The sequence below is a fragment of the Petaurus breviceps genome, unplaced genomic scaffold (assembly GCF_028583685.1).
Source record: "Petaurus breviceps papuanus isolate PSGF00001 unplaced genomic scaffold, PetGlider_PUasm1.0 90779, whole genome shotgun sequence".
Taxonomy (NCBI): Eukaryota; Metazoa; Chordata; class Mammalia; order Diprotodontia; family Petauridae; genus Petaurus; species Petaurus breviceps.
Window position 1 is genome coordinate 24,764 of NW_027187344.1, and position 15,001 is coordinate 39,764.

Sequence of the window (15,001 nt, forward strand, 5' to 3'; positions counted from 1 at the left end):
CATATGTACAAAAATATTTATAGCAACTTTTTTGTGGTGCTAAAAGATTGGAAATCTAGGGGATTCTAATCAATCAGGGAATGGATAAACAACTTACAGTATATGAATTTGATGAAATACTATTGTGCTCTAAGAAATAAGGGAATAAGGGGAACAGTTTCAGAGAAACCTGGGAAAATTTTTATGAAATGATATAGAGTGAAGTGAGCAAAACCAGAAGAACAATTTATACATTAACAATATTATAAAGATGTCTTTGAAAGACCTGGGAACTCTGATAGGACTCACAATGAAGTATGCTCATGTCTCAGTAGAAACATGATGAACTCAAGAGTACAGATGTGGCCAATGCTAAAATTTGTTTTGTTTTACTATACACCTTTGGAACAAGGACTTTCCCCCCTTGCCCTCTCAATGGGTAAAGGGGCAGAAGGGGAAGAAGTGGGAGGGGCAAAAGGCAGAGCTTTATTTATAAACCAAAAAATCTAATTTAAAAGAAAAAGAAAAGAAAAAAGAGAACACATCTATTTTAGGTTTCACTCATCTGATGACCACAGCATCAAAGAATAATTAGAATGCCTATTGTCTAGACCATGACATTTATTTGGATAGACAAACCATGGACAGACTATTACAAATAGACAAATATAAATGGACAATAAGCTAGTCCTAGAATTGAAAAGGAAGGGGAATGCAGGTTATATTATTTTGAGGAAATTATATGGTGCTTTTAATGATGCCAGTATTTTTTCTTTCTTTCTTTTTAAAATTTAAATAGTATTTTTATTTTTCCCCAATTATATATTAAGAAAAAATTAGCACATTTTCATAAGATTTTGAGTTCCAAATATTTTCCTCCTTCCCTTTATTCCCCCCTTCTGAAAATGGTAGGCAGTTTGATATAGTTTATACATGTTCTACCATGTAAAACATATTTCCGTATTCATAACAGTTGTGGAAGAAACAGATCAAAAGAAAATAAAACCATGAGAAAGAAGAATAAAGCAAGTGAAAAAATATGCTTTGATCTGTATTCTGAGTTCATCAGCTCTTTCTCTGGATGTGAATAGCATTTTTCTTCATGAATACTTTGCACTTGTCTTGGATCATTGTGTTGCTGAGAAGAGCTGAATCATTCATAGTCGATTGTCATATGATGTTGCTGATACTGTATATGGTGTTTTCCTGTTCTGCTCGTTTCACTTTGTACCAGTTTGTACAAGTCTTTCCAGGTTTTTCTGAAATCTTCCTGTTCATTATTTCTTATTGCACATTAGTATTCCATTACATTCATATACCATAGTTTGTTCAGCTATTTCCCAATTGATGGGCATACCCTCAATTTTCAATATTTTGCTACCATTAAAAGGGCTGCTATAAATATTTTTGCACAATGTAGGTCCTTTTCCTTTTTTATGATCTCTTTGGGATATGGACCTAATAGTGGTATTGCTGGATCAAAGGGTATTCACAGTTTGGTTGCCTTTGGGTATAGCTCCAAATTATAAGCAGTTGAATCAGTTCACAACTCCACCAACAATACATTAGTGTCCCAATTTTCCCACATCCTCTCCAACATTTATCATTTTCCTTTTTTGTCATATTAGCCAATCTGATCAGTGTGATATATTATTTGGGAGTTGTTTTAATTTGCATTTCTCTAAACAAAAGTGATTTAGAGTACTTATTCATATACCTATAGATAGGTTTGATTTCTTCATCTGAAAACTGCCTGTCCATATCCTTTGACCATTTATAGATTGGGGAATGGCTTGTATTCTCATAAATTTGAGCCAGTTCTCTGTATATTTGAAAAATGAATCCTTTATCAGAGCCACTTGCTATAAGTATTGTTCTCCAGCCTCCTGCTTTCCTTCAAATCTTGATTGCATTGGTTTGTTTGTACAAAACCTTTTCAACTTAATATGATCAAAATTATTTATTCTACATTTCAAAATGCTCTGTCTCTTGTTTGGTCATGAATTCTTCCCCTCTCCATAGATCTGACAGGTAGACTATTCCTTGCTCTTCTAAGCTGATTGCTTGATTGTTATGGTACCTTTTAGCAAGAGATAGTTTCCTTCTTTAACTCCTCTAATTAGGTATATTTTTGCTTTTGCTTTGTTTAATATCAGGATTTCTACCCCTGCTTTTTTTTTTTACTTCAGCTGAAGCATAACAGATTCTGCTCCAACCCCTTATCTTTGCTCTGTGTATGTCTCTCTGCTTCAACTGTGTTTCTTGTAAGCAACATATTGTAGGATTCTGTATTTTGATCTACTCTGCTATCTACTTCCATTTTATGGGAGAGTTCATCCCATTCACATTCACAGTTATGATAACTACCTGTATATTTCCCTCCATCCTATTCTTCCTCCTGTTTGTCCTCTCTTTCCTTTCACCCTTTCCCACCTCCCTAGTGTTTTACTTCTGTCTATCACTTCCCCTCATCTGCCCTCCCTTTTATCATCAGCTCTCACCTTCTTTATTTAGCCTCCTCTCCTCCTACTTCCCTGTCCAGTAAGATAGAATTCTATATTCAACTGATTGTGTATATTATCCCATCTTTGAGCCAATATTGATGAGAGTAAGGTTCAAGTGATGCCCATCACCTACCCTCTCCTTTCCCCCTCCCCCCACTGTAATAGGTCCTTCTTGACACTTCTCCAAGTTTCTTGGGCTGAAAATTGTTTCACCTTGTCTTTTTGCTGGTTCTGCTATTCCAGGATTTGTTTTGGGGTTCTATTTTTACAGTTGTTTGGAGAAAGCATGGGAGAGTTGCAGCAGTTTATAGCTTACTCTACCATCTTGGTCCCCAGAAGTCTCCCTCCTCTTTTCTCGATGCCAGCTTATTCTGTGAACCAAAGGCCTATCTTTTAAACATATTTTGGTGCTGCTCAGAGATGGTGAGTCATGAAATACCACAATATCTGAAGAATTAGAATTGGGCAATTTAGAACCAAAAAAAATGAAAACAAAGTGAATGCCCATATATAGAAAATGAGTAAATCAACTGTGGCATATGAATATAATAGAATAGTATTGCACTATGAGAAATGGCAAATATAAGGAATTCAGAGAAATGTAGAAAGATTAGTATGAACTGATACAAAGCAAAGAAAAAAGATCCAGAAGAATAGTATATATAATGCATATATGATGAGTATATATAATATATATAATGTATAATGAATACAACAACATGAATTAAAACATCAAATTCAAGGAACTCAGATGGAATGTGATGACTTAATCTTACTCCCAGAGAACAGATCATGATACTTATTTTCCCTCTTTTCAGCAGAGAGATGAGGAGTGCTCTTGTTTCTCTCTCTCTCTCTCTCTCTCTCTCTCTCTCTCTCTCTCTCTCTCTCTCTCTCTCTCTCTCCCCCCACCCCCATCACACACACATATGTACATCTATATGAAAAACAGCAGCACAGGAAAAGTAGACTTGACAGATGTTGTCAGAAAGGTATATTATTGGAAAAGAAGGCAGGCTATGGAAAGAGTGAGGATTGTTTCATGTAGAAAGAATGAGAATTCCACTGGATAAACTGGAGCACTTTGGGTGGGCAGACTCCTATGAAGGACTTATGGGATGTAACAAGAATATATATATATATATATATATATATATATATATACAGGGGCAGCCAGTGAGTAAGAGCACCGGTCCCAGACTCGGGATGACCTGGGATCAAATCCAGGTTCAGACACTTAGCACCCACCTAGAAACACCTGGCCATGTAACCTTGAGCAAGTTATTTAACCCCAATTAATTGCTTATTAAAAAAAAGAATATATATATATACACACATTGTAAAGAATATTTGCTCTGATGAAGTAGCAGATTCATGGAATTATCTACTGATATTTCTATTTCCAAAGCTTTATTTTAAAGCAAGAACTTACCTGTAGTCACTAATAAATGAAAGCACATTTGCATATTTTAAGTATGTTTGAATCTCGTAAGTCTAGAATTTTATACTTCATGAAATCAGACTTAGAAAATATTTAATATACATTTAATTTTGAAAAAGGTGACTTGAAGCAAAACTAACCTTGAGAGTAGAAATGCAAAAGTAATAGTTTCATAATTGTCTCTTTCCACTAAGAATGGTAATCAATGTATGGCCTCTTTAGAACTGAACAATGGAATAGGAATATTTTGCTCACCTTAGGCCTTACCTTTAAATGGTTCCTAAAGACCAATTCATCCAAAGATTTTTGAGTTTCTTCAGCTTCCAGTTCTGCTCTCTGCTTCAGAATTTCTAACTCCCTCTCCTGTTTTATCTGATATAACTATATAAGAAAAAGATCACAACAGTTCTGAGACATCTCTCTTGATGAAACATCATTGAACTTTAACCCAATAGGCCACAGAAATGCTGGGATGCAGATGTCACTTGCTCTAACTTCCAAGTTTTGCAGATGTTCATATCTGGAACTAAGAGATTTAGAGGAGTGAGTAGCCTTCCATCTCAAATTCTCTTTCATTGGTCAAGAGGAACTTGTATCTCCAGGGTTCAAACACAATGACTGGCATATAGGAGTCATTTCATAAATGCTTATTCATCATTGAAATAAAACAATTTCCTCTTTGCCCAGAAAGGGATTTTATCTACCACTTGGGCCCTCAAGATAACTACAGCCCATTGAAATAACATTATAACTGCCATCACTATTTCATATTGTATTCCTTCCCTTTTTGAAAAATGACCTTTACAACTTTGCAGCCTTTCCCAGCAGTGTCTATGCCTAAATAAAACATTTTCCAAAATTTTCTCAATGATATTTTGAACCTGTTAAACTGTAATGTATCCAGAGAAGGGAACAGAATGGGAAACTGGAAACCAGGAGAAGATGAGATTTGGACAGAACAGAAAAGTTTTCAAGTATTTGAAGAAATACTTGGAGAAGGGGGATTTATCATGTTCAAATCAGGCCCAGAGGTCATAATAGGACCATAGGTAGTAGTAGTAGAGATAGAGTTTGGCTCAATGGAAAGGAAAATTTGCTTATAGTTTAAGCTACCCCAAAGTTCAGTGGGTTTCTTCTTTTTTTTTTTTAAGGCAATCGGGGTTAAGCAACTTGCTCAAGGTTACACGGCCAGTCATCTGTGGGTGTGGTGCTGAGTATCCGAGCCCGAGATTCGATCTCCAGGTCATCCTGACACTGGAGCCAGTGCTCTCACTCACTGAGCCACCTGGCCGCTCCTAAGCAATTGGGGTTAAGTAACTTGCTCAAGGTTACACGGCCAGGTATTTCTGGGTGGGTGCTAAGTGTCTGAGCCCGGGATTCGATCTCCAGGTCATCCCGACACTGGAGCCAGTGCTCTTACTCGCTGTGCTACCTGGCTGCCCCTTCAGTGGGTTTCTTCTAATAGTAATGTTGCCTATCACTACAAGTCTCCAAGCAGAGGATATTTCTGTTCAGATGTACCTTAGATTAGGATCATAGATTTAGAACTGGAAATTACCTCAGAGGTCATCTAGTCCAACTCTCTCCTTCTCTAGGAGAGAAAATTGAGTCTCAGAGGTTGACTTGGCAGAGCAAAGATTTAAACCTTAGACCCCCTGATTTATAGTCCAACACTCTTTCTACTGTATCACCTGAGATTCTATGATGTATTAAGTAATGCTGTCCAGTGTTCCCAATTTTCTTCCATTTCACATGAAGCATGAGGAAAACAGCTTCCTACTTACCTCACAACGTCAAAATGGCCAAAAAGTATTTTAGTTTCCCCATAACATAAGGTTTTAATGTTTTGGCATACTAAAGGTCAAGTCAGAGCTAACAAAGAAGTTTTAGAATGAGGCGAGAAACCAGAACCAATTTTAGTTTATAAAAACGACTTTTACATTAAAAAAAGAAAATATTTTATAATCTCACATTAGCATATAGTTATCTGAGGGAATATGGAAAAATTCCTAGGAAATTAAATCATACCTTCATTTTCTGAAGAAAGTCTAGAGATTTCTGTTGCATGCTGCTTGGATAGCTGATGTAGGCATCTTTGAAATATTTGTTGCAATTTTCATATCCCTCTGAAAAATAATGGAAACCAAAAATGAACAAGTAACACCTATGAGAAACAACTAATAACCACTGCCCTCATTTATAGGGGGCTTTTATACATTTTGATCTAATCAATCAACAATCTTTTTTAATTACTCATATGACAGATACCATACTGGGTGCTAAGGAGACAAAGACATACTTCCAAAAGTCTTTTCCCTTGAGAAGACTTATATTCTAGTCAAAGGAGACAACATATTTGGATACAGATACACACAGAATACAAAAGATACAAGATAACTTTGGAAGTGAGAACAGTAGCATCTGAAGAGATTGATAAAGACTTCATCATATAGAAGGTGGTATTTGAGCTGAGTCTTGAAAGAAAATATAGATTCTAATAGGTGAATGTGGGAGATGGGGTGGGAAATACATTCCTAACATTTGGGGCAGCCAGGACAAAGTCTTGGACATGGAAGGTAGAGTGACATTTATGAAGAATAAGAAAGTAATTTGGCTACACTGCAGTGTGGGGGAAAAGAGAAATACATAAGGGTTGTAAAAGTAGGTTGGTGACCAGATTGTGGAGGACTTTATATAACAAAGGAATTTATATTTGATTCTAGAGATAATGGGGAGCCCCTGGAGTATATTAGGTAAGAGAATTAATATGATCATACCTATGCTTTAGGAAAATTACTCTGCAGGATGAATTAGAGTGACAAGAAACTTAAGGCAGTGAAACCAATTACAACTCTATTACAACAGTTCAAGTGAGAGGTGATGAGGGCTTGAACTCAGGGTGGCAGCTGTATGGATGAAGAGAAGAGTGTGGATACAAGAGATGTGGGATAGAAATAACAGTATTCTTGCAGCTGTGATTTATTTTGATCCTCAAAAATCTCTAGTAAAGTGGGCAAAACTAAAATTATAGTCATTTTGTAGATGAGAAGACTGAAGCCTAGAGAGATGAAAATAATAACTGGATTTCATTTATCTCCTCATAGGAAGGAAGAGGAATGATTCAGCTGGATCTATTCAACTGTAAGTGGAATGCAAAATTTGTCTGTTACCTGGCAAAATGAGTCTGACGTCAGAAGGGAAGCCTCTTCCCCAGTCACTCTTAAGGGAAAAAGTCAACTTTAGCTTATTTTCACCAACTCTCAACTCCTTTCTACCGAATGTTGCTTACAGAAAAAACTATCACAAAAGCCATTTTGATAAGTAAATCCATTTAATCAATATTTATATGTATATGTGTGTGGGTCCATGTGTATACATATGTGTATATATATACACACACACACATGTTTATGCATATGTGCTATGACTCTCCCATCCCCTAAGAAGCAGCATGGTATAGTAGACAATGGAAAGATATCTAGAAACAGGGAACCTGGATGTAAATCCTGTCTCTGACATAAATGACCTGTATGACCTTAAGTAATTCATTCACTCCCAAGAGCTTCAGTTTCTTCAGCTATAAAATAAGGTGGTTGGGGCTTTAGATCTATAATCCTGAGATACCTTGCTTTCACATCAGTGCTAGAGGCCCACAACCAGCAGTTGCATCTTGGGCAAATTGTAGCTTACATACAGCCTCTGCTAGAACAGAACAACCCATTTAACCAAAACAGCAAACAGAAATTGGAGACATTCTACAGATCAGAATATTCCAGAAGATACAGAAAAATGAATGAGCTCTTCAGTTGGGAGTGAGATAACATCTCAGTGTAAGCCAAGAGGGAGGGCCCAATCTTACCCAAATTGGTTCATTCAAATAATCTCTAGGGAGGCAAGCTAGAAATCAGGGACAGGTTGAGGAGCTAGCTTCTGCTGCAAGTCTGCTACTTCTCTCAACATAAGTCTCTCCCCCCAAAAGTGTTCAGAATCAGCTCAGTGAGTTCCTTATATTAAGTATCTAGCATCATGCACAACATTGCCTGCACCAATGAAGGGTCACATCTCCTCATATGCAGCATGGAGCACAGGGCTCCCCACCCTATGTGGTTGGGAACCAGGTTACATGCCATTAGGTTGCTATATGGGCAATCTGCCTGCAAATAATTGAGAGTTGACTATAAAGGTTGTTACTATATCAATGACTCTATGACCACCCCCCTTGTCCTTATTATTATTGTCAGCAGGTCTTGGGATCTCAGAATCAAAAGCAGACCTTTTGGGGCTGATGGTAGACAGATCTGAAAAGACAAGAATGTTCCACCGGAAGGCTTTCTTGTACTGATACATGGAGGAAGGCATGGATGAGATGGAGTTCACTGAAGCAGAGAGCAACATGAACGACCTGGTGTCTGAGTACCAGCAGTATCAAGATGCCACAGCTGATGAACAAGGGGAGTTTGAGGAGGAAGAAGGGGAGGATGAATCTGAATACATTATGCATCTTAAATGAACTGTATATTATTGTGCTTACGCATGGTCTTTCTACTTGTATACTATATGGTGCTGAGTTTTGCCACTGTCAGAAGTTAATTGTTGATGTAATAATGTGGAACACTTAAAATATATGGCAATATCTATGTTAAAATACCTATACTCATAAAAGGCATGTACCTAAAAAAAAAAGACAAGAATGGGTTTTTCCAAAAATATGATTACAAATGAGCTATTCACTTGATTTAGCAACCATATAACCAAATATAATAGAATGTCCTCCCACAGTCCTTATGTGAATCACAGTCCCTATGTGAATCCCTCCTGGTGAAATAATGCCATTTTGATAAGAAAGGCATCCAACTGAGATCTTTCCTTCTGAGAGAAGGAAAGGGAATAATATGTTTGCAGCGTCATTTTCACTGTTTTATTTCTCTTAAAAATAAGGTTAATGGGAAGTCAAATTAATCCTTATTACTCAATGTTTATATATACATATATGTATTAAAATTATATAAATGTCGCTCCATGTGTATACATATGTGTGCATAGATGTATACATATTTATGCCTGTGTGCTATGACTCTTCCATCTCCTAGGAGCAGCAGACAATGGAAAGATATCTAGAAGCAGGGGACCTGGATATAAATCCTGCCTCTGGCATATATGACCTGTGTGACCTTAAGCAATCCATCTGCTCCTCAGAGCTTCAGTTTCTTCAGCTATAAAATTCATCTATAAAATAAGGTAGTTGGGGCTCTAGATCTATAATCCTGAGATTCCTTCCCTTCACATCAGTGCTAGAGGCCCATGACCAACAGTTGCATCTTGGGCAAATTGTAGCTTACATACGGCTTTTGCTAGAACAGAAGAGCATGTGTATGGGATGAAAGGTAGACTGGAGACACCTCGTGAACCATGTGGGTAAGAGGCAGAACTTATTGCTGCTTAATGTGAGTAGGTTTTGTTTCATTTCCTCTCCTGGCCAGCCACTAGCCCAGTTCCTAGTTTTATACTTGACCCCCAGGGGCAGAGCCTCTGGAGAGAAACTAGAACACCAAAGAATCCTCTGATCCTAATCCTGACTGAATGAACAGAACAGTTAAACCATAGACTCTATACATTCCTTTTAGTACCCAAAGACTTGGAACAGCCTCCCTTTGTACCAAGGGTTTCAACCAGTTAGTACTCCAAACAATCATTTTCACTTTCTCACCTCCCAAAAGGCCTCAGATTCTCAATTAGATGGCCAAATGGACTGAACTGTTGACTTCTCTTTTAAAAAGCCCATCCCAGAATAGATCTGAATTTCCTCATTCCAGAGCCAGCTGGAAACTACCTTTCCCAGCTCAAATTTCTCATAATGATTTGGCCCTCACCTTTGTACTGATTACATTTCACCCTATTATAATTATTTGCAAATATGTTTCATCCCACTAACTGTATTGTAAACTCCCTGAGTGCAGGTTTTATATCTTATTTTATTATTGCATACAGTAACTATTTAATGAAAATCTAAGAAAAGTCTGTTGTTCATACGAAAAAGGCCTCTTTTTCAGTCATCTAAGTTATAATAATCTGTTGTTCTTCCTTTGTAAAGATAATGCCTTGATCCACATTCAGGATTGTCAAGGGGGTCTCAGCTACATCTCAAGCCCAGTGGGGATAGATGTACCAACTCATCCATGTACTTACTATCTAATTCTATCCCCCTGGTCACAAGTGGCACAGATTTATAAAACTCTAGCTGGGTTATCTGTGTGACCTGTCCTAACATATATTAGGGAAGAGGAGAGGAAGGAGAGGAATAAATAAAACCAGTACGATCTGCTTCATTTGTTTGTGTGTTTCACCTAGTGTTCTCCATGGGCATTACCTGATAAAGACACCTTTAAAGACATCCTGAATGGATGAAAGGATTTTTGTTTTATCCCTTTTTATTCAAGTATTTACTCAGGAGGGCCTCTCTCAGTTTGCAAAAGGCATATATGGAGTCAGCAGGAAGGGAAAAGATAACATACCTGCTTTATTCTCTGAGAAAGGAAGGGGAAAGAAACACACTGGGCTCAAAGCCAGGCCCAGGGCTCCTGGGGATACACTTGCCTGTCCAGGGACTCTGGGTTTAATTGGTCATTTCATAATGACATCATTGAAAAGGAAAGAAGTAGTTAATTCTCAAGGGTTTTTCTACTAATGGCTGCAGGTATGATTTTAATAATTACTTAAAAAGAAAAGCACATTGTACATAATAGACCTGCAGTTTCATGTACAATCCTCTTTTCCTCTGTTATGTTTATGCAAATGATCATTCTAATTGGTGTTTCTTGCTTTCAGAATAAAAAATAAGATTTAAAATTAAAAAAAACAAATAGTATGGGAACTATCATCCTTTAAATATCTATTATCTCAGGAAAAATAACAATCAACAGTTATAATTCTTTGATTTTAGAGTAACAGTGCTTAATGGATTTTCAATTGAGAGAGCAGCCCCCTCTGCTGATAGGAATCTACCTATGCTCTCATCACCACAAAGCAAGCTAGCTGATCCCATACTGAAAGGAGTTTCTACACTGGTTTTTGGTTTGGTTTTGGTCAAGCTAAATCATCACAGTGACTTGGGACACTTTATAAAAACTCCTAGATCTACCTTATAAACTGAAGAGTCATTCACTAAGCAGTACTTAGCCCAGAACTTCACATTCTTGAGTAGGTACTCCAGAGGCAATGGTGATAAAATGAAAAAGAAAAAAAAGTATCAGACATCAAAGTCTAACTTTTGTTAGTATGAACTTGATTGTGTGATCTTGGGCAAGTCACAGTCTCTGTTCCTCACGTTCCTTAATCACATTCTAATTGACCAATGCATTTGTGATTTGGATATGTTCTCCAAAAACACAGAGCCCCAAATACCCATGATTCTCACTTCCCACCTTGCTGGCCCCTTCCTACTTCTTTGCTATGTACAAAAGAAGTTGAAAGGGGTCACACAGGACTGAGGACCATTTCGTAATTTGGTTGTTTTTTGTTTCATGAGTTGCCAAGACCCAAGAATTTATCATTATCAAATGGTGGGTTGACCTACTTAGTGATAAGTCTCTCTGAACTTAGCTAGGTAGTCCTCAGGAAGCAGTCTCATTTCCTGGAGCACACAATGAAATGAGGATAATAGTACTTGTCTTGGGTTGTCTCACAAACTTGTTTTATCTCATAATATGTGAATGTAAATATATTGAAAACTTTGAGGTGCAATCTATATTAATTCAGTGGTGATAAACAGTACTTGATCAATGGACTATGAAGTGGCCAGGTGGCACAGTGAGTAAGAGCGCCGGCCCCAGCATCAGGAGACCCAGGATAGGTTCTGGCCTCAGATACTTGGCACTCACACACACACACACAAAAAAAAACTGGCCGTGTAACCTTGAGCAAGTTACTTAACCCCAATTGCTTTAAAAAAAAAAAAAAGAAAAGAAAAAGATAGACTAGTTGCAAAGCCATTGAAGGATAGTTTGTGGATATATTATTGCCTGAATATTCAAGGATGGTCAAGACAACTCAAGAAAGATCCCCAATAGATTGGGCAAAACTACTCATTATGAACTTGCAGAAGGATATGGACAGGTTGAGCAACATAGGTAGGTTGTCATCTATATTACTGGAGGAGATACCCAAATAACTGAGATCACAACTGTGTTGTAGTACCTTTCACATTATGGAGCAAAATCTGCATAAAATTTTCTGGCCCTCCAGAGAAGTCTGAATTTTTCTTTTATCGGGTGTTTACAATACCTTATTGGAAAATTTGGGTTGATATTACATAATACTACACATATGTATTTTATGCAAGTATTTAGTCAGGAGGGCCTCTCTCAGTTTGCAAAAGGCATATATGGAGTCAGAAGGAAGGAAAAAGATAACGTACCTACTTTATTCTCTGAGAAAAGAAGGGGAAAGAAACTGGCTAAGAGCCCCTACACACTGAGCACAAAGCCAGGCCCAGGGCTCCTGGGGATACGCTTGCCTGTCCAGGGACTCTGGATTTAATTGGTCATTTCATAACTACATCACTGAAAAGGAAAGAAGTAGTTAACTTTCAAGGGTTTTTCTACTAATAGCTTTATGAGTTTCTAAACTTTTTCTGTTTCATCTGCTACCCTTCACATGTCATCTGTGGCTTCCACAAAACTCCCCCCAAATTCCCACTTAATTCATTATGCTGACAATGGAGAAAGTTAAGATGTGGAAGAGATATTAGAGTTTGATGAAGGGAAAAAACAAATGCCAGAGTTTGCCCACAGATATGGTTATTTCTTACATTTGAATATATTTAAACATACTCAATGAATGAGTGATATTTTAGCCAGAAAGTTGGACCAGAGGGTCAACTATTCAACAGCATCTCTTTCCTTCTCACCCTCCCCTCCTCTGTTCTCCATGTGAGTTTTTCTCCTACAGTAAGTGACTAAAGTTGGCCATGGCACAGTGTGTGGCAAAGTCAACTGAGTCAAAGAAGGAATCTAACCCTCAAGCCAACTGGTTTCAATAAGGAATGTCAAGGTAATTACATTACTTTATGTATAATATGTTTCCTTCAGGGCCAGGACACCAACAACAAAAGACTGCATATTATAGTGACTTCCCACAACACAAAATACAGACTGAAGACAGTGAAAACACTATTCCTCAAAAGAGCACAATAGATCTGGGACCCCCATATCCTCATACTCTTCTCCAGTTGTGCCAACTACTCACACACCTGGCCCAGTTGACAGCACAAACTCATTTTCTATTCAGAGGGATAACTGAAGAAACCCTGGTTAAGAGCAAGAACTTTTTTTTCTAAGTATCTATTGAGGTACAGGTTGTCTGAGCTTGTTCCTTTGTCTCCCTAAAGCTCCTAAAACAATGCACCATCTGCTACTATTTGGTCAAAGCAAAATAAGGTCTCCCAGGAGTGAAACTGTCTCCACTCATTGTGTTCTTGCTTAACCCTTTCAAGCCACCAACCTGCTCACTTTTTCTTTTTAAAGCAGTTGGGGTTAAGTAACTTGCTCAAGGTTACCCGGCCAGGTGTTTCTGGGTGGGTGCTAAGTGTCTGAGCCTGAATTCGATCCCAGGTCATCCCGACTCTGGGGCCAGTTCTCTTACTCACTGTGCTACCTGGCTGCCCCAAACCTGCTCACTTTTTATCTTGTGATAACAAGACTTTCATTTTTCAAACCACTTTTAGGTCCAACGTCTCTTCATTTTCACAGATAGGTAACTAGGCATTAGTATATCACTAATACCATAAAGAAGTTACATAAATTAAGGAGAAATTGAAGATCTGCACTTGTGGAAGTTTTTGCACCACAACTTTTCCCCACCAGTGGAATTAGAGGGTATGGAAGACATGATTCCAAAGGCAACAGTGAGCCAGAATTTACATCAGTTAGGTTTGGCATATTTGGCATACAGAGTAATTTTTACTTTAGAAATGACCACATAATGAAGGCAATTCAGTAGGGTGGGAAGAGCCCTAGAAGTGGAGTCAGCAGACCTGAGTTCAAATTCTTTTTTAGACACTTAACAGTTATGTGACCTTGCAAAAGTCATTTTAATCATTTAGTACCTCAGTTTCTTTAATTGTAAAAATGAGCTTGGGAAAATTGCCTATCTCACAGAGTTCTTTTGAGGCTCAAGTGAGATAACGTGTGTGTGTGTGTGTGTATTTCTTAGTGTTTTACAATGTGCATAATTAATAATAATGTTACTGCTTCTCATAACAGGCAACTCTTTTAGCAATGATTTTTCATTTGGAGGAGGAAGAAGGGATGTATTTATTATGAATGGCACCTGATGACTACTAACCAATTTTCTGATCTCTAACAGTACAAATATCAATTCCCTACAGATTCAGTAGGTCTCCTGGATCACACAATTTCATTACTTAACTACCAAAAACTACCAAGGAGCTTACTGGCCAGGAGGACAAGGTTCCACAGTTTGCAGTGATAGTGCAGGCAATTCTCTACAGCAGTGGGCTCCAAATTATTTTTTTGATTTTGCTCCTGTATCTTCAATATGTTTATAATTTATTTATTGATGAATTATTTTGAGTATTGCTACACTAATTATGTACATTATAAAACACTCAGAAAATATATTTTTAAAAGAATGAGATAAAGATGAAATAATATTTGGTTCTAGGGTCAATAAAGAGCCACTAGGTTTACTGAACAAGGGAGTGACACAGTTTGTTATGCACTTGAGGAAAACCAGTTAGGCAGATGTGTGAAGGATGGGTAAAAGAGAGAGGCTTGAGGCAGGAAAAGCAATTAGGAAGTTATGAGGCAAAATGTAATGAGTGCCTGGTTTACAGTGGTAGCTATGTGAGGAGAGAAAAAGGGATAAATATTGTGAAGGTTAAAAAATTGGCAACTGGTTGAATATATGGAGTGAGTGAGAGTGAGGAATTGAAAACTACACTCAGGTTGTAAATCCGAGTGATCAGAAGGAGGATGGAGACATCAACAAATATAGGGAAGTTTGGAAGAAGATTTGATAGGGAAAGATAATGTAATGAGATCTGAGGTACAGATCACAA

General features: G+C 37.6%; 1 protein-coding gene across 1 annotated transcript in view; it reads right to left on the minus strand.

The window, feature by feature from the left end:
- The window catches only part of LOC138147034 (uncharacterized), an 88,736-nt gene that overhangs the window by 24,751 nt on the left and 48,984 nt on the right, over positions 1–15,001 (minus strand). Inside the window, exons 12-13 of the mRNA XM_069069182.1 lie at positions 5,953–6,050; positions 4,192–4,305 (exon numbers count right to left, since the gene is read on the minus strand). Of these exons, the coding sequence (XP_068925283.1) occupies positions 4,192–4,305; positions 5,953–6,050 (212 nt within the window). The remainder of the gene's footprint in view (positions 1–4,191; positions 4,306–5,952; positions 6,051–15,001) is intronic.